Below are 18,880 nucleotides of genomic sequence, written 5' to 3'. Positions count from 1 at the left end.
TTGCCCTCATCATCGACGGTTTCCCAGTGTCCACCTCCCCTCACATCCGGAATCTTGGCATCATCTTTGACCAAACCCTCTCCTTCGACAAATACACTAAACAGATCACAAAGACAGCCTTCTTCCACCTGTAAAACATCGCCCGTCTCCGTCCATCCCTCTCCTCTGTGGCTGCAGAAACCCTCATCCACGCCTTCATCACTTCCCGTCTGGACTACTGCAATAGCCTCCTTTATGGTTCACCCTCAACAATCACCAATAAACTCCAATACATTCAGAACTCCGCTGCCCGTCTACTCACCCATTCCCGGACCCGTGACCACATCACCCCCGTCCTTTACAAGCTTCACTGGCTCCCCATCTCCCAGAGAATCCAGTACAAAATCCTCCTCTTGACCTACAAAGCCCTCCATAACCTGGCCCCATCCTACCTGGCTGACCTCCTCTCCAGACACACTCCCACCCGCAACCTCCGCTCTGCTGGTACCAACCTCCTGACCCCCCCCATCCGGACCAAATTTAGATCCTGGGGGGACAGGGCCTTCTCCATCGCTGCTCCCACCCTCTGGAACTCGCTACCTCACACCATCAGAGACTCCTCCTCACTCACCACATTCAAAACATCACTCAAGACCCACCTGTTCAACACTGCATTCAACATTTAACCCACAGCATCTAACCCCTGACTATCTCCTCTCCTTCTCCCTCCTTTGTGCTTTGAATATTTCCCTATTGATTCTTCTTTTTTTGCAATTGTCTTTATGTTTTGCTATGCGTTATGTTTTGCACTCTGTCAAAGCGTCTTTGGGCTTCCTGAAAAGCGCTATATAAAATAAATGCATTATTATTATTATTATAGTTGATTGTTTGTTTGCCATTTGTATTACAGTGTACAAGAAGGTAGAAATAAATGAACAACATGTTTATCTAACCATTTATTCGGGGGAAAATTATTACGGAAAATTATTACGGGGAAAACCCTTAGCTACATTCGTTGCCGTTTTCGGACGACCGGACTTCTTTGCAGTGGCTACCAACCCTGTTGCTTCAAATTTCTCGATAATCATTCGTATGTTTCTTCCCTGGGGTGGGTTAATATCGAATTCCTGCGCCAAACGGCGTGCCGCCATCGTTGGTTGTTCATTACATTTGTAGTAATGTTTCACGGCCGCAATGCGTTAATTCATTAAAAGGTAATTCATGGTTCAATTTGGTGCAACTTCAGTAACTTTCCAAACTCTCAGCAATAACCTGCAAAAAAAAAAAAAAAAAATTTAAGAAAATTAATAATCTGCAAGACAATTATTAACAACATGGCATCCCAGAAAGAATCTGACAGCCGAAAAAACAGAAATCGGGCGCTACTTTCGACTCACCCTGTATGTATATCTATCTATAATTCCACTAATCTCTGTGTGTATGTTTGTTTGTTTGTCTGTGACCGCTGTTTCTCGACAACCACGGGTCCGATATACTTTAAACTTGCCAGGTATATTGCTGGGGACCCGAGGATGTGCCTTTTCAAGGTTTCATATTAATCGGACAAGTAGTTACCGAGCTATGTCCAAAAAACGATTCAACCAATCAGAGAGCAGCGAGCTATCACGTGTGCCGAACGTGCCGAACAGACTCTGCCTCGGACGGCACATTTGAGAGCGTATTCATTTATTTCACGTTGGCAAACTATGTTGGCGTTAAACTATGTTTTAAAACTAATTAAAACTAATTTGCGATTCTTTCGCTTTCCTGCGCGTTTGTGCACGCTATGGCGATTTCTTTACCAAACTCCGCAAGCCGTTCGCTTTGGACCAAACCATTTCATGTAAATAGAGGGGGGGGATTGTCACCGTACTCGCAAGCCGTTCGCTTTGGACCAAACCATTTCATGTAAATAGAGGGGGGGGATATAATTTTAGATATAGATATAGTACGGGCATGCCCTAGTATATATAAATCAGTCACTATAACCACCTTTAGAGGCCATTTTTCCCCGCAAGCGGGGGTTGGCCTTTTTCGGGGACCGTGGTTGTTGTTGTTTTTTGGTCCCCTTTTTGAAGCAATGTTTTACGGCCGGATGCTATGCGACCACTACGTCACTATGTGACCTTCATATCATCAGTGGGGAACCGCCAGCAAGGTGTCCTATACAGCTGCTGCTGCACCTTGCTGGGAGCGATAAGCACCGCCTGCCACACGGTAACATTATCTCTGGTATCCACTCATCATATATGGAGTCGACCTGGATGCGGTTGGGAGTTACTAATAATTGGTATCTGTAATCTGGTTCTCCAACCTAATGAGCGAACGTCATGACGTCATCGCCATGCATGTCCGCATTGCCTGCAAAGCTCCAGGGGAACCATCTAGCAGTGCGTCATTATCTATCTATAATTCCAGCAATCTCTGTGTGTCTGTGTGTGTGTTTGTCTGTGACCGCTGTTTCTCGACAACCACGGGTCCGATATACTTTAAACTTGCCAGGTATATTGCTGGGGACCCGAGGATGTGCCTTTTCAAGGTTTTAAATTAATCGGACAAGTACTTACCGAGCTATGGCGATTTAGCCGTTCGCCGTTCGCTTTGGCTTTGCGAATGGACCAAACCATTCATGTAAATAGAGGGGGGGGGGGTTCTGTGGTCGTTCGCTTTGGCTTTGCGAATGGACCAAACCATTCATGTAAATAGAGGGGGGGGTTCTGTGGTCGTTGCGAATGGACCAAACCATTCATGTAAATAGAGGGAGGGGGGTTCTGTGGTCGTTACTGCCACGTGGTTTCAAAGTTTTTTTTTGTTGTTGTTGTTTGCACGCATGTTTTTTTGCACCCACGTACGGGCACGCCCTAGGATGTTTACACACACACACCCCTACACAAATTTTTTTTTTTTTTTTTTTTTGGCAAGGAACGGGCACCCACGTACGGGCACGTCCTAGCTTATATATAGTACGGGCATGCCCTAGTGGATTATAAATTCAGATACTGTCACAAGTGCATGCAAAACCCACAGTTACCGACCTGGTTTCGCCCTTGTTGGGGCTTCATCAGGGCAACGCAGTGAGCCTTCCATACACTTGTAACTCTGAAAACCTTTCGGTTTTTTATATCAGTCACTATGCGACCTTCACATCATCAGTGGATCAGTGGGGAACCGCCACCAAGGTGTCCCATGGTTCCCCTGGAGCTTTGCAGGCAATGCGGACATGCATGGCGATGACGTCATGACGTTCGCTCATTAGGTTGGAGAACCAGATTACAGATACCAATTATTATATATATATATATATTAGGGTACATCGAACGCCCCTATGTCAAGAAAACAATCTGTCCCCAATTTTATTTTGTTCCAGTCATAAAATAAAGTTCCTCTGCAAAATTTGGTAAGGTTTTGATATCTTCTGGGTCCACCTCAGCAAATTAGATTTTGAGTCGGTAGTATCAGTCAGAAATTTGACACGCAGCTGTTTTGAGGCCCATAAATAAAAATGAAAGGATTGACCGATTGCTACATACAATAGCTCTTTGGAAAGGTATTATTGTGCTCTGTAGCAATATATAATCATCATAGGGATAGGGATACAATTCACTTATACACAAATAGTCAAAATCATGATTTTATTGGTATAATCATATGTATTATAGATACCAGAATGATATAATTTTTATTACAGTAGAATCATATATACACAATCTTAGCATTTATCATCTTAATACGAGTACATCTGACTATGGATGAACATGAAAATAGAAACAAAACAAAGATACTGTAGTTTTCATGGATATTTCTGACAGTTTAGTCTTGAGCTGCTCGCTTTCGAAGATTCGGTTTCTCCTTGCGGTTGTGCTCAACAACTTGTAGCACATTTTGGTAGTGGTCTTCACTTCTGGCTGCTGAAAGGAAGTCAGAGCTAAGCTTAACTCCCCTTTCTGCCGAGTCATTCACCACATTCAAGGCTTCAACATTAGTCCATGATGTCTGGTAGGCTGCAGAGTTAGTCCATTCTTGAACATCGGTAACTAGAAATGCCCAGTCAAGCTTCAGATGATGAAATAGGTACCATGAATCTGGTCCAACAAAATCAGCCAGAGTGGTCTTCTCAGTCAAGTCATCAGGAAATCTGGGCTTTCCAAACCCAGTACCAAACCGTCCTTGTGGGTTGGTTACTGGAAAATCTGGCTGAACCTCCAGAAGTCTGTCTGCCAGAGCATGGCGATGGTCATGAGGAACAACTGAGCTGAAGAGGGCAAGTGGAACCATCTCTTCTGTGAGGTACCAGAGATGTCGTTTGAAGGCTTTCAGGGCACTTCTTGAGATTCCAGCATTGACAGCTTCATACTGTTTCAGTTTGGAGATGAGCTGCAGGTCATTCCATGGGGCATCGGTGACAGAGGTACATGTCATCCACCAGGAGCTGTATACTAGAGTGACAAACGTGACAAATTCTCTGATCTTTGGCACTTGTTTTTCTGTGGTAATTGTACCTGCTGGAAGATCAGCGATTTGTTTTTCGAAGAGACATAATTTGATTGAGTAGAGGAGCTTCGCCATCCATCTGGCTTTATGCAGTGCACCAGGACGCTTGAAGGTTATTTGATGTTCAGCTACTTCACCATCAAGGAATACAGTACACAGATCAACAAATTCCAAATAATCATCACGTCTTAGAGATTGCTCGGTGTGACAGAGTCTGAGAACATTATTTTGCCAGTCACTTGTCAAACTTGTTGCTGCTTCATTTAGTTGAGATGGATCAAACCGTGAAAGTGGTTCATTGAATGTGTGTGGAAACATTTCAAAGTTCTTGCGAAACCTTGAGAAGAGGAAGATATCTGGTGACTTTGATGCTTCAACTTTAAGATCAGTAAAAATGTGCGTAAGAATGACTTCACCAATGTGGTGTCTGCAGCCTGACCACAGAAGAGCTTTGTTAAGCCGTTGTTGAATTGTTACACAAGCTGCACTGATGTGGCCGGTGTTAGATGCAGTTGTGTCAAATGTCAAGTTGACAACATTCTCTTGGCAGTTCCATGATTCAAGTAGGTTATTAGTCAGCTGAGCAATTATACCTCCAGATTTACGGTCTGTTCCAGGCTTGTAGGATGGAACACCCAGCAGCTTCATATCAGTTTGAGAACCCAAAAGCACAGCCAGGCGTTCTTCAAAAGTGTTTTGGTTAGTTAAGCATGGAAGCAGCTTTGAGTCCCAGTGCAACGTAGCAAGCTTCGGAGGTATCCATTTGTCCTTACAGGTAGTAGCAATATGCTGTCCAATTTTGCGTCTTGATTTATCTGCTGTAGCATATGATGTTGACACCTTCGCTACATCCCCTCCTGTTTCTTCAATAAGAGCTTCTGTGAAAGCAGCCTGTTGGGTTGGTGTCATCTTCATCCTCGTTGCCAGTGAAACAAGACTGGGCCTCTTCAGGATGTCATGTGGAATGAAAACTGATGTGCCAGGTCTAACTAAACGATGATGACTTCTTGAGGTTGTTGGTGTGCTTGTTGAAGGTCCAAGAGTTACTTCTTCATCACTGTCACTAATATTATACACAGTGGTTGTAGTATTTATGTTGAACTCCAGCTCCATACTTGCTCGCCTCTCTGATTCTTTTTCGTCGCGGTTCACTTTACGCTGCATCTTATCTGCCAACAGTTTATTTTGGCAGCCAAATGTTGCACAGCGATCTGTCTTCATAGATTCCAGGAATGCTAAGTCTTCAGGATTCTTGATGTGAGAACTAGCATCATTGGGCCACAAGGGAAATGTCTCCATAAATTTCATCTCCATTTGATTCACCTTTGTGATGCTTGCTGGAGTTGTTCTTCGGTTGATAGGGATTGATCTAAGCTTGGAATTATCATCTGCAAGTTTGATAATTTTCTCAATAGCCTTGCGTTCAGAGATGATAGGAATATTAGCCTTGCCATACAATGGTGTCACTTTCTGCAGTACAAGCTTTGCTGATTCCCACCGAGAGCGTCGTTCAAGTTTGCCATCTTCCGTGTGCCACATGAAACAACGTAGTACTTGTAAACAAGTTGGAAGTCTGGTGCCATTGATCTGGGAATCTTGTTCAGTTATGGCACTTCCAAGACCAAACACCTTGGTGGACTCTCTTGTTGCAACAGATGCTTTCTTTACTGTGCCATCCATTGTTTTATCTGAAAGAAAAAGGTAGTATTAGTAACAATAATGTCATTTCATAATTATGTACAACAAATAAATCAATTATCCAATTTTATTAGAGTATAGCCTAATAATTGTTTTAATCATCTTGTCTAGTTAAAAGATCTCTGTAAAGACAAGATGACTACAACATTCAGGATATTCTTTAATTTATATATTATATTTTAAAAAATACTCTTCATTTAGCTTTATATCCATATTTTGAAAAAAATCATTATTTTGACTATTTGTATATAAATGAATTGTATCCCTATCCCTATGATGATGATATATTGCTACAGAGCACAATAATACCTTTACAAAGAGTTATTATATGTAGCAATCAGTCAATCCTTTCATTTTTATTTATGGGCCTCAAAACAGCTGCGTGTCAAATTTCCAACTCTGATACCACCGACTCAAAATATGAAATGGTGAGGTGGACCCAGAAGATGATGTCCAAACCTTACCAAATTTTGCATAGCAACTTTATTTTATGATTGGAACAAAATAAAATTTGGGACAGATCAATCCAACATCTTTTAAAAAATAGTTGGGCGTTTGATGCACCCTAATATATATATCTATATATATATATATATATATATACATATATATATATATATATATATATATATATATATATATATATATATATATATATATATATATATATATATATATATATATTCATATATACATATATACATATATACACACATATATATACACACATATATATACACACATATATATACACACATATATACATACACATATATACATACACATATATACATACACATATATATATATATATATATATATATATATATATATATATATATACACATATATACATACACATATATACATATATATATATATATATATATATATATATATATATATATATATATATATATATATATACATATATATATATATACAGTATACACATATATACATATACACACATACACACATATACACACACATATATACACACACACACACACACACACACACACACACACACACACACACACACACACACACACACACACTTTAATATATTGTCGCGTGGACGGCTCTATTAAAACGGAGCAGACCACGAATGACCAGTTGAGTGTTACTTCGAGGCGTTGTTCAAATACGGATTTTACTATCTACGCGCAGGAAGAAGAGAGAATAAGAAGAAGCTGGAAGCTTTTACCTGTCTATCCCACGTGGCAGCTCCGATCCTGCAGGAAATAACTCAAACGAAAACGGAATTAAAATGTACAAAAATAACAGGTTTATTTAACGGAACCCGAGAACAATGAAACGCGCCGGTTAAATAAATGTTCTATATTGGGACATCCCCACACACGGACGAAGGGATAATAAAAGAAATGAAAATAAATGTGTAAGTTATCGTGCATTCAGCTCAATTGGTGCCTTGGCAGCGATCGTCCAGTCCGAGCGCGCACTCCGGACGTGGCTCTGTTGTTGGTGGGAAGTAGGCCTCAATCCGCCTCATTAGCGCGCTGCTAGGCCTCACCGGGCGTCCAGCTCACCCCTGCCTTGTGGTGTTCCAGCGACAAGCCGCCCTCGCCCACGCGCAATCGCTCGCGATGTCCTGAACCAAGAGGAGAGAGTCGATGGTGGAGGAAGGCGTAAGTGCAATCGCGAGAGAAGGGAAGAGAGTCCAAGGCGAGGAGAAGGACGTCTGGGCTCGAAGGCATCCAGAATCAGAGAGGGTCCAATGCAAGAGGGATCCAGAACGAGAAGGGGAAAATGCCGGCCAGCCAGTTCTTTTGTTGGCCGTCTCGTGATGTAAGCCGTCCTCTCCACCAATCAGCGTGCTGCTTCTTACTTGCCCCTGGCCAATCAGCGGCTTCATCCTGCCTCGTCTCCCTGTTGGTGGTGTCTCGTCCAATCACTGCCCCTCTGGGAGTGTCTATTGCCTGCTTGCTCGATGTTTCATCACCATGTTTGCGCAATGCGTGGACGCTTCCTGCCTGCACTACTCTTCTTCCGGTGAGTTTTGTTGTAGGGGGGGGATTTAATTTGTGTGTGTGGCATTGGGCCTTTCCTGCCATACGTGTCTAGTGCGTTACCATACGGGACAATGGATAAATCACAGGTCTCACACACAGGGGAATTAGCATAATCCCTACTCGAGTTAACACAAGGATCATCCTTGTATGATCACAAAGATACACTTACATGAACAATCCGCCTAAACAAAATTACATGTGGGGTTCCCTATCATGATAATCGGAGCACACTAACTTTACAGATCTACCTGACTATATTTTACTCTACCCCAACATTCATAACAGCCCCCCCCCCCCCCCCCCACCTGGAACCGTCGCCCCTGCAAGGTTCACTGCAGGCGCCACCATTCCAGTCTTAACACTTACTGTCTCACACTTAATTAACCTATGAAATAAATTAGGAGGGCTGTGGGAAGTGAACCAAAGCTACCTACCTACCTATGCTCCTAAACATGCTACCCTCTTAAAAAACCATTCATTTCAAATATGTACAATGATTACAAGTTTGTGCTCCTGGGGAGGAAGAGAAAAACAACACGCAAAAACCTAACTTGACTACAAAACCATCAAAAATTCGCAAAATTTCAAAAAACATTTGTTCAACTCCCTCCCCCCCCCCCGGTGGATACCACAAGACTCAACGTTACCTGTGGGGCCATCCCAATGCACCCCAAATTTCCGTGGGCCCTGTCCTGGTGTTACAGGTGGGTGACAGGGCCTGCCCGCATCCCAAATTTTGGCGCAGTCGCCCCCGTAACCAGTTAAAGGCTGTGTCCTGCTAACCTATCAATTTTATTCCAGCCTCCAACACTTTGGTCTAACACACCTGGATCAATAATGGTGCCACTGTGCAGTGTCAACCATGGCCTCTCAAAATTCACCCTTAAATTTGCATCTAACCCTGAGATTACCCATGCCAAATATTTTTCACATTTTACTAATCACACCAAAGAAGGATGCTTCTCCATACACATGCCAGCCAAGCATGGCCCATATGCTCGGCTGGTTACAATCTCCCGATTCATCAATCCCATGGCTCACTTCCCAAGCCGGGCGTCCACAAATCACAGCAGAACATCTGTGGAAGATCACTCTCACACCATCATGTTCCACAGATGCCCCAATGGTTATCTGGTTGGCTATAATCATTCCTGTCCATGCGGTTCGACCCGCGTCCATGGACCAGCACAGCGTGGCAGGTCACCACATGCTGGCTGTCACAGAGTCTCAGGGAGAGGCTGTCAGGCCCCGCATGCCCGGGCGGTCACCACAACAGGCCCATGGTGGCCGTCCGCGGTGCCACCACCAAGGCACAACCCACAACACCTCCCCCCAGTGGTCCTCATAATACACCATCCTAGGTAGCTAAGAAACCACCCCAGACCCCCTGAAGGTCTTAACCCCCACAAGGGTCCGGTGACCCTGCCGGCCGGCCCAAGACACCTGCTCGGGCGGCGCCCCGATGGACAAGGGACGCCACACACCACCAGACCCCCCGTGGTGCCCAGGTCGTAACATGACACCCATGGTCGGACCCCATGTCCAAATCTCACCAGCACAGCCACCCAGCTGGCTGACATACCCAAATTTCCAAAGGGGCACATTTTCCCCAAGGCCATCCCCGATGACCTCTCATGGTCCAAATCCCACAGCCCGGGGACCAACTCCCACCAAGGCTGTTCCAAATCAAATTCCCATTTAAATATAAATTTATTATTCCTTTTAAAAATTTTCATCTCCCGTGCCAAACCGCAGCTGCAGGTAACAACCCCTCCCTCGGGTTATTCTGCCCCTCCACGCAGCTGTTCCGAATTTCCTCTGGGGACCAGATCTTCCGAGTCTTTATCTCGCGACTCCTCCATATCCAAGTCCAGCTTGGAGCCAAAACACTCCCCCTGCTGGATATCCAGTTTCGGGAGCCTCTGGTGCCCAATTTTTGCGCATAGTGAGGGTCCCTTGGTCACCTCAACCTCCTCCTTGGACCGACTCACCTCATCCCCCAAGCTCTCTTGGACCAGAACAACCTCCCCCTTAATGGTACTGTCCCAGGTCCCCAGCAGCTGGGTCAAATCATGCACATCATTCACATCCCCAATCAGTTCTGGCCCCCACAGGCCTTTATCAATAAATACCCGGTCTGGTTCCGTCACACGGACCCCCAAGCTTGTTACCCCCTGTTGGTGCGTTGCAGCATCCACACCACAGCCCGATAACCTTCCAGGTCTTCATTCCTCAAACATTCCCCATTTACTTACAAACATTCTAAATTTCCTTCCAAAAATTCCCCATTTACCTCTCGACACTCCCCATTTACTTCCACACATGCAGTCCTTAAAAATTTTCCCTCCTGTGCCCGAAGCACATCAGCTTGGGTCTCAAACTTTTCCACTGTCAATTCCCCACGTTTTGCTTCAAATTCTGCCACTGTTGGCATCTCCTGTGCCCCATGTGGATCATTCTTTTCTTTCTTTATTCCATTCGTTTGTTCACGTTGGGCACTCATTTCTTTCGTTTTGGCTTCCCTTTGTTGAGGATATATTTTTTGTGTCTCTCATCATTTCTTCCCGCCATTCCTTTATATCCCTCATTCTTTCTTCATGATGGGCATCTATTCTGTTATTCATTTCTTCCAATAAATTTACCATGGCCTGGAAAGTTATCGAACCCGTCTCTTCATTTATTTCCCCCTCTTGGACAGGGGAGGTTCCATCTCCATTCTCAACTCCCCCTATATTCGGCTCACTTCCAGTGCCAAACCACCCCCACAGGCCTTTGCTGGGATGTCTCCCAGCATCTCCAACCCGTCCTTCCATACCACGCCCTTCCTCCATCCGCGGTGAGGAAGTCGTTTTCCCACGCGCGTATTTATTTTTTACCTCAGAAACTATTTAAATTTAGCGACAAACTGTTTGCACCCTTCTAGACAGGTGGAAAATTCCGAAAAAGCCTCCAGAAAAACAATTTACGAGCATTTTCTGTTACAAGCTGGAAAAAGGTGTTTTGGGATATTTTGAAGGTGCTGAATCTGAATATGCTTGTCACCAGAAAATCTTTTCGACCTAAGTTACCAAAAATCGGTAATTAAAAGATGATATATAAATCAGCAAAATGTAATACCTGATTAACACCTGTACATTGGCCATCACCCAAAGCTGAATCCCGGCAGCCCAAAACGTCAAGAAACTTTTTAAAAATATTGTTATGAGCTGTACGAGGATAATAAATAATACAACTACCGTATCATTGCATGGTTGGCACAATTTTATTGATTAAACCTGATTAAATGACATCATGATGTGGGACACGATAAAGCTTGTGGGAATCAATATGTGATCAAGGCATATGGATGAACGTAAGCTGAAATGTTCTACACACACTTGTTTAGCTGTGCCGTGATCTGTCATATATACTGAACGAATGTTGATATCTACATCTACTTGAATGACGGTGACGTTAGCACTTCATATCATAACTCCTTGAGAAACGGTTTCACTGGTATTTTTACATATGGTTTCTTTAAGTCTTAGTTATACATATATCTATGTTTTGCAGGTTTATTTTGTCCTTTTAATGACAATGTAAGAAGATGGAACCTGTATTAAGACTGAAACGCACAGCTACGGTGGCTTTTCGTCCATGCATAATATGTCAAGCTTCAGGCAAAGAAGAACCTCGTCCAGCAACTGAGTATGACTTGGGAAGACTTCGCGACAAGCCACCAGGAGAAGAAAATATCGAGATGTCAAAAATACAGAAACAATTGACCGTCTCGAAAACGTTCTGGATTCTGTGGATTTGACTGAAGTTGTTTGGCATAGAAACTGCTATGCCCAATTCACAGACAGTGGCAAAATCAAAAGGTTACAGACAGCTTTGGAAAAGCTGTCCCAAATGCCATCAACGTCACCCGAGGCTGGAGCTTCAAAAACACAGGAGTCCACCACTTCCAGTAGGAGTATGGAGGCGGTTGTTGACTGGAATTTGTGCCTTTTTTGTCAGAAGATGCATCGAAAAGAGAAGACCAGATTGGTTGCAACATTCAATTTGAGCAACCATATTCTGGAACATGCACACTACGACCAGAAACTGAGAATCAGATTTGCTGGAGTAGCTGATCTCATTGCCGCTGATGGAAGATATCACCTACCATGCCTAGTGGAATTCAACCGATCAGTTGCCAAGACTCGGACGGAAACTAAACATGTGGACATTGCTATGAGTTGGCTCTTCAAGGAGCTGAGATATGCAGATGAAAAGGGCCATGTCCTTGAAATGTCAGAGGTTTGGAACAAATACTGTGTCCTAGCAGAAGAATCTGCGACCGAGATTCCAGCCTCATATGTCGTTGTGCATCATTTAGGGAAAAACCTATGTCCGGCGTCGGAGACGTTGTTGAACTCATCCCATCGCTTCACCATGGACCTAGTGATAACCGAACCCTGGTTAAACCTCTAAAGTCCACACACATACCTCTAGCCGAACCTGCCGATTCAGGAGACCCTGACGACCTTCTAACTATGCCAATATACAAAGCTGAAGATGATGTCTTGACACTCATTCATGTGGCACTGAAGATACGTGGGGATATTACCAGCCAAGCAGGCCATGCGGGATTCTGTGTGAATGAGGATAATGCAATAGAGTGTATTCCTGACAGCCTTTATATGTTTCTGAGGTTATTATTTGGAGGACAGAAACTTCTTGACAAGACTAATGATGATGACCCTGTCCCGGATGACGAGAGTGGAGTACAAACAAAGGTCCTGAGTATTTCACAAGACATTGTCTTCAATGTCAGTGGTGGTCAAAAGATGACTCCCAAACACATAGGATTGAGATGTGCTCTCCACCAACAAACACGGTCAAAACAATTGGTCAACCTCTTTTCTAAAGCTGGACATATTATAAACTATGATCAGATACTTCAGATAGACACAGCACTGGCGGAATACACTCTGAGTACCATGAACCAGGCCAACGGTGCGGTAGACACAGCACTGGCGGAATACACTCTGAGTACCATGAACCAGGCCAACGGTGCGGTCATCCCCCCTAACCTCCAGCCGGGAAGGTTTGTTCACTTCACTGCTGACAACATTGATATCTGTGATGAGATGCTCGATGGCAAAAATACCTTTCATGCCATCCAGGTGGCTGCGTGGCAGAGGGGACCAGGCTCTTTTAACGTTCTAGACAATCTGAAGCCAAGTAAACGACGTCAGCTAGATGTTCCTGCAATTATGACTGCGCTAATTCCTACTACCGTTGTTGAAGGAAAGGTTGAACCAAATTATGAAAAGCTTTACCCCTCTTGGTTCAAGAAACCTGATAATGAGCCAGCCTTTGCAGAGGCTGCCAGAGTGACTGATATTGCGTTCGTCCTCAAAAGGCAGAAGTCGGACATTAAACCTGGATGGACAGTTTTCAACCAACTATTGAGTGTGAATGACGAGGAGGTAACATCAGTGGGATATTTGCCAATAATACAAGCTCAGGCACATTAATTGGATACCTTGAACACAGTGGTTCAGCGTTGTATGTCCATATCCTCACACCTGGGTCAGCGGTATACTGTCATCACTGTAGATCAGGCACTCTACTGCAAGATTATGGAACTGAAATGGTCTGTTCCTGGATACAGACAGAGCGTGATCCCTCGACCTGGTGGCCTCCATATCTCCATGAACTTCCTGGGCGTCATTGGAAAGCACATGGGGGGTTCCGGACTGGTTGAGGCTTGGGTGGAGGCCGGTTTGCTTGGACCACTCTCTGCCGAGAAAGCCATGACGGGTAAGTCCTACAACAAAGCAATGCGTGCTCATAAAACAAGGCAGACCAGAGAGAAGGCAGACCTGGCGATGCTGCTGTCCAAGGAATTGATCAGACAAGCTCTGGCTGACAAGACTGTTGTTGTCGGTGGTGGATTTTCTGACCAACGTATGGTTAGAAGTAACAGTTCTTCATTATGCTTGGGCACTCTGGAAGCAACACACGAAGAAGCAGACACCCACCTAGTTCTTCATGCAATAAACAGTAACGCCAACACCATTGTAGTAAGGGCTAGGGACACCGATATTTTTTTGTTGTTAATAGCACATGTAGATGAGATCACCTGCCATGAGCTATGGCTGGAGGCGGGTACCTCCAAAAAGCCCAAATTCCTTCCTATAAAAAAGGTGCGTGCTACGCTTAACCCAGGCTGGACACAGAATCTCCTATCGTTCCACACACTGACTGGCTGTGACACGACATCATTTATATCTGGTCACACAAAGAAGACACTATGGACGGTGTTTAAAGAACACCATGAACTTCTCCGCGGCATTGGGGTAGACGCCCTCACACCGGACGCCATCGCCTCTGCTGAGAAATTTCTGTGCAAAGCGTACAATGTGCCAAACACCGTGGATACAGGAAACCAGGCTCACCGTCTACTTTTCTCCACGATAAAGAAACCGGAAGCATTGCCACCAACGAGTGATGCCTTGAAGTACCACATAATGAGGGCAAACTACCAGAGCTTGGTCTGGAAACGCGCAAACTGCGCACAACCCATCCTTCCGTTGCCGAGGGACAATGGATGGACATCGGATGGAGAAGGTAAACACACACCTATTCTGACTAAGCTCAGTGCTATCCCAGGGGGCTGCATGGAGATGCTGGCATGTTAATGCAAAACTAGTTGTAAAACGATGCGGTGCAAGTGCCGAAAATCCAATGTTTTCTGGACGCAGGCATGTAAGTGTGCAGGCACTGAAGAGCTGGATTTCATGTGCATGAATATTAGAGATAAGTGAGTATGCGGAATCGCAAGGTATTACGAGGATATTGGAAGGAAACTGCTGTCGTGGATTTGAACTTTGTTACCTGGTGGTGCGAGTTAAATATCTGAATCCGAAATAGAGATCAACCTGGGCTGTAAATTATTTTTTTGTAAATTACATCATTATTTAGAATCATCGGGATGCCGTTTTTGATGTAATTGTCTGAACAGAGAGGTAAATAGCTGTTGACGTAGACTTGCTACATGCAATCACAGTGAACAATGACAACTGTAGGAAGACAATGCTGCACAGTAATTTAATAGTATTGCCTGGACATGCAATTGCAGATAACGTGAAGATCAAAGAACCGCTTGTTGGCAGTATATTCAACTTTTGAGATATGACAAATCACAATACAACATCTTCTAAACCCAATTTTGCCCAATATTTAGACGTATATCAACAGAGTGAAAATGTATGTCATTATAGTCCTTCATGGTGCCGCAATATGGACACCACTTGTATGGACCACATCCCATGCCAGAGAGGCTTAATTTTGGTGTAAATAAAGACGTTCAAATGTGTAATTTCAATCTTTTGTAGTCTGGTGATTGTATATTTGTTCTCCCGCTCTATTTTTAGCAGAATTGAAATAAGTCCAAATACGATGAGAGCCACAGATTCAATTGTATTCAGGACTTATCTCCGAAAAAAGGTGTTTTGGGCAGCCATCTTTGATACGCCATTTTGGGCCCTCAGTGACAAAAGATTTGTTGGTAACAGCGATTTTTGAATTCATCATACCCGAATTGTCTTGAAAAGATGATAAGATGACTTGTAACAAAAAATGCCATGGGGTGTTATAATTCTTTATATCTCTACCTGTATATTCCCCACTCCAATCGACTAAAACAAATTTATCGCCTCAGTCATATGAAAAATTTAAATCCAAATCCTCCACTCTTGACACCAAATTACTCAGAGGATTCAAATCCACTCCTCACCAACAAATGTCGAGATATCAAAAAGTTTGTATCCCAGCTCTATTAAAACGGAGGACACCACAAATGACCAATTGAGCGTTACTTTGAGGCATTGTTCAAATACGGATTTTAGTATCTACGCGCGGGAAGAAGAGAGAAGAAGAGAGAAGAAGAATAAGAAGAAGAGGAAGAAGAACAAGAGGAAGAAGAAGATGGAAGCTTTTACCTGTCGGGCCCGCGTGGCAGCTCCGATCCTGCAGGAAATAACTCAAACGAAAAAGGAATTAAAATGTACAAAAATAACAGGTTTATTTAACGGAACCCGAGAACAACGAAACGTGCCGGTTAAATAAATCTTCTATATTGGGATGTCCCCACACCAGACTTACACACTCCAGACTTGCACTTACACATGGCGAAGGGATAATAAAAGGAATGAAAAGAAATGTGTAAGTTATCATGCACTCAGCTCAATTGGCGCCTTGGTAGCGATCGTCCAGTCCAGGCGCACACTCCGGACATGGCTCCGGTGTTGGCAGGAAGTAGGCCTCAATCCGCCTCATTCGCACGCTGCTAGGCCTCACCGGGCGTCCCGCTCACCCCTGCCTTGTGGTGTTCCCGCAGCAAGGCGCCCTCGTCCACGCGCAATCACTCGCGATGTCCGGAACCAATAGGAGAGAGGCGATGGCGGAGGAAGGCATAAGTGCAATCGAGAGAGAAGGGAAGAGAGTCCAAAGCGAGGAGAAGGACATCCGGGCTCGCAGGCATCCAGAATCAGAGAGGGTCCAACGCAAGAGGGATCCAGAACGAGAAGGGGAAAATGCTGGCCAGCCAGTTCTTTTATTGGCCATCTCGTGACGTAAGCTGTCCTCTCCACCAATCAGCGTGCCGCTTCTTATTTGCCCCTGGCCAATCAGCGGCTTCATCCTGCCTCGTCTCCCTATTGGTGGTGTCTCGTCCAATCGCTGCCCCTCTGGGCCTGTCTATTGCCTGCTTGCTCAATGTTTCATCGCCATGTTGGTGCAATGCGTGGGTGATTCCTGCCTGCACTACTCTTCTTCTGGTGAGTTTTGTTGTGGGGGGGGGGGGCGGGGGAGGATTTCCTTAGTATGTGTGGTATTGGGCCTTTCCTGTCCTATGTGTCTAGTGGGTTGCCATACGGGACAATGGATAAATCACATGTCTCACACACAGGGGAATTAGCATAATCCCGAATCGAGTTAACATAAGGATATTCCTTGTATGATCACAAAGATACACTTACGCGAACAATCCGCCAAAACAAACTTATTACATGTGGGGTTCCCTATCACGATAATCGGAGCACACTACCGATACAGATCTACCCGACTCGATATATTACTCTACCCCAAAATTCATAACAATATATAAAGATATATCCAGAAAAGCAGGGGACAAGCGGTGGTTTCAATGAGAAGAGACTCACATGTGACCCCTTGCTCCAATTCCTCATAATAACCCCATTCGGCAATTTGCTGCAAAAGTCCTGGGTGAAAAGCATCAAAGCCCTTGATTTGGCGCAACCTTGTGGAAGCCATTTCGACGTCATCATAGCTGCGGTCTGACGGCCTAGTGAATGGGAGGTTGGGGGGGGGGGGGGGAGGGGAGTGGGAAGGAGGGAAAATGGAATATGTGGGGTGGGGAGGGTGGGGGGGGGAGGAGGACAAAGTGGAGACCATCATTAACTGTTAATGATACTTACTGTATAATATACTGTATTATATATATATATATATATATATATATATATATAAATATATATATATATATATATATATATATAAATATATATAGATATATATACATATATATATAAATATATATATAAATATATATATATATATATAAATATATATATATATATATATACATATATATATATATATATACATATATATACATATATATATATATATACATATATATATATATATATACATATATATACATATATATACATATATATATATATATATATATATATATATATATACACAACACAACACGCATTTTAAAGGCCATTTTCCCTGCTAGAGAGGGGGTTAGCCTTGCGGTCCCCATGACAATCTTCTCCATTTTGCCCTATTTTCTGCATCTCTCCTTGTTAACCCCCTTGCCCGCATTTCTTCTTCCACCATCTTTAGCCAAGTCTTTCTCGGTCTTCCCCATCTTCTACTTCCTTCTACATTCATTTCCATCACTCTTCTCAACCAGTCACTTTCATCCTTCAACACATGACCGACCAAACCATCTCAACCTGTTCCTCTTCACAGCATCAATCACAGGCTCTATTCCCATCATCTTTCGCAATTCATCATTTGTCTTCCTCTCTCTCAACGATACTCCGCACATCCGTCGAACCATTGGCATTTCCACCCTTTCCAACCTTCGTTGCTGCTCTACGTTCATTACCCATGTCTCACTCCCATAAATCATAACACTTCTCACACATGCAGCATACACCTTTCCCTTCAGCTTCAACGACACTCCCCTCATCATCAGCACGCCACTCAATTCCCGAAACTTCTTCCATGCACATCTCACTCGAGCAACCGTTGCCGAGTCTGATCCACCTTCTCCATTCAGCATGTCTCTGAGGTAGCAAAATGTTTTCATACCTTCCAGCTTCACGCCATCTCCAAGATCCAACTCAACATTTCCTCCATCTGCAGCTCCCTCTGTGCACACCTTACATTTGAATGTAGCTGCCACACTGGTTAATGACCCTCTCAGACCACTACATTTTTGATGAACCCACTCAGCGCACATTGTACACTGAATGGAGTTCACTCCGACACCCTTCCTACACACAGCACAGGGCCACTTCCCAGTTCTTTCCACCTCACCACATGCTTTACCACTTGCCATCACCTTCGTCTTTCCGATATTCACCTTCAGACCTTTTGTC

The 18,880-nt window shown here is 43.9% G+C and overlaps 1 protein-coding gene across 2 annotated transcripts in view; it reads right to left on the bottom strand.

Annotated features, from left to right (window-relative positions):
• LOC137430984 (rap guanine nucleotide exchange factor 4) overlaps nt 1-18,880 on the bottom strand; it is a 265,011-nt gene that overhangs the window by 206,247 nt on the left and 39,884 nt on the right. For both annotated transcript variants that reach the window (XM_078781282.1, XM_078781283.1), the window contains exon 2: nt 17,399-17,541. In XM_078781282.1, coding sequence (XP_078637408.1) covers nt 17,399-17,541 — 143 coding nt within the window. The remainder of the gene's footprint in view (nt 1-17,398; nt 17,542-18,880) is intronic.

This window comes from Myxine glutinosa, chromosome 7 (genome assembly GCF_964187855.1).
Source record: "Myxine glutinosa chromosome 7, kmMyxGlut1.1, whole genome shotgun sequence".
Taxonomy (NCBI): domain Eukaryota; kingdom Metazoa; phylum Chordata; class Myxini; order Myxiniformes; family Myxinidae; genus Myxine; species Myxine glutinosa.
The sequence above is the reverse complement of the archived record's forward strand: the minus strand, read 5'-3'. Positions and strand labels throughout refer to the sequence as shown.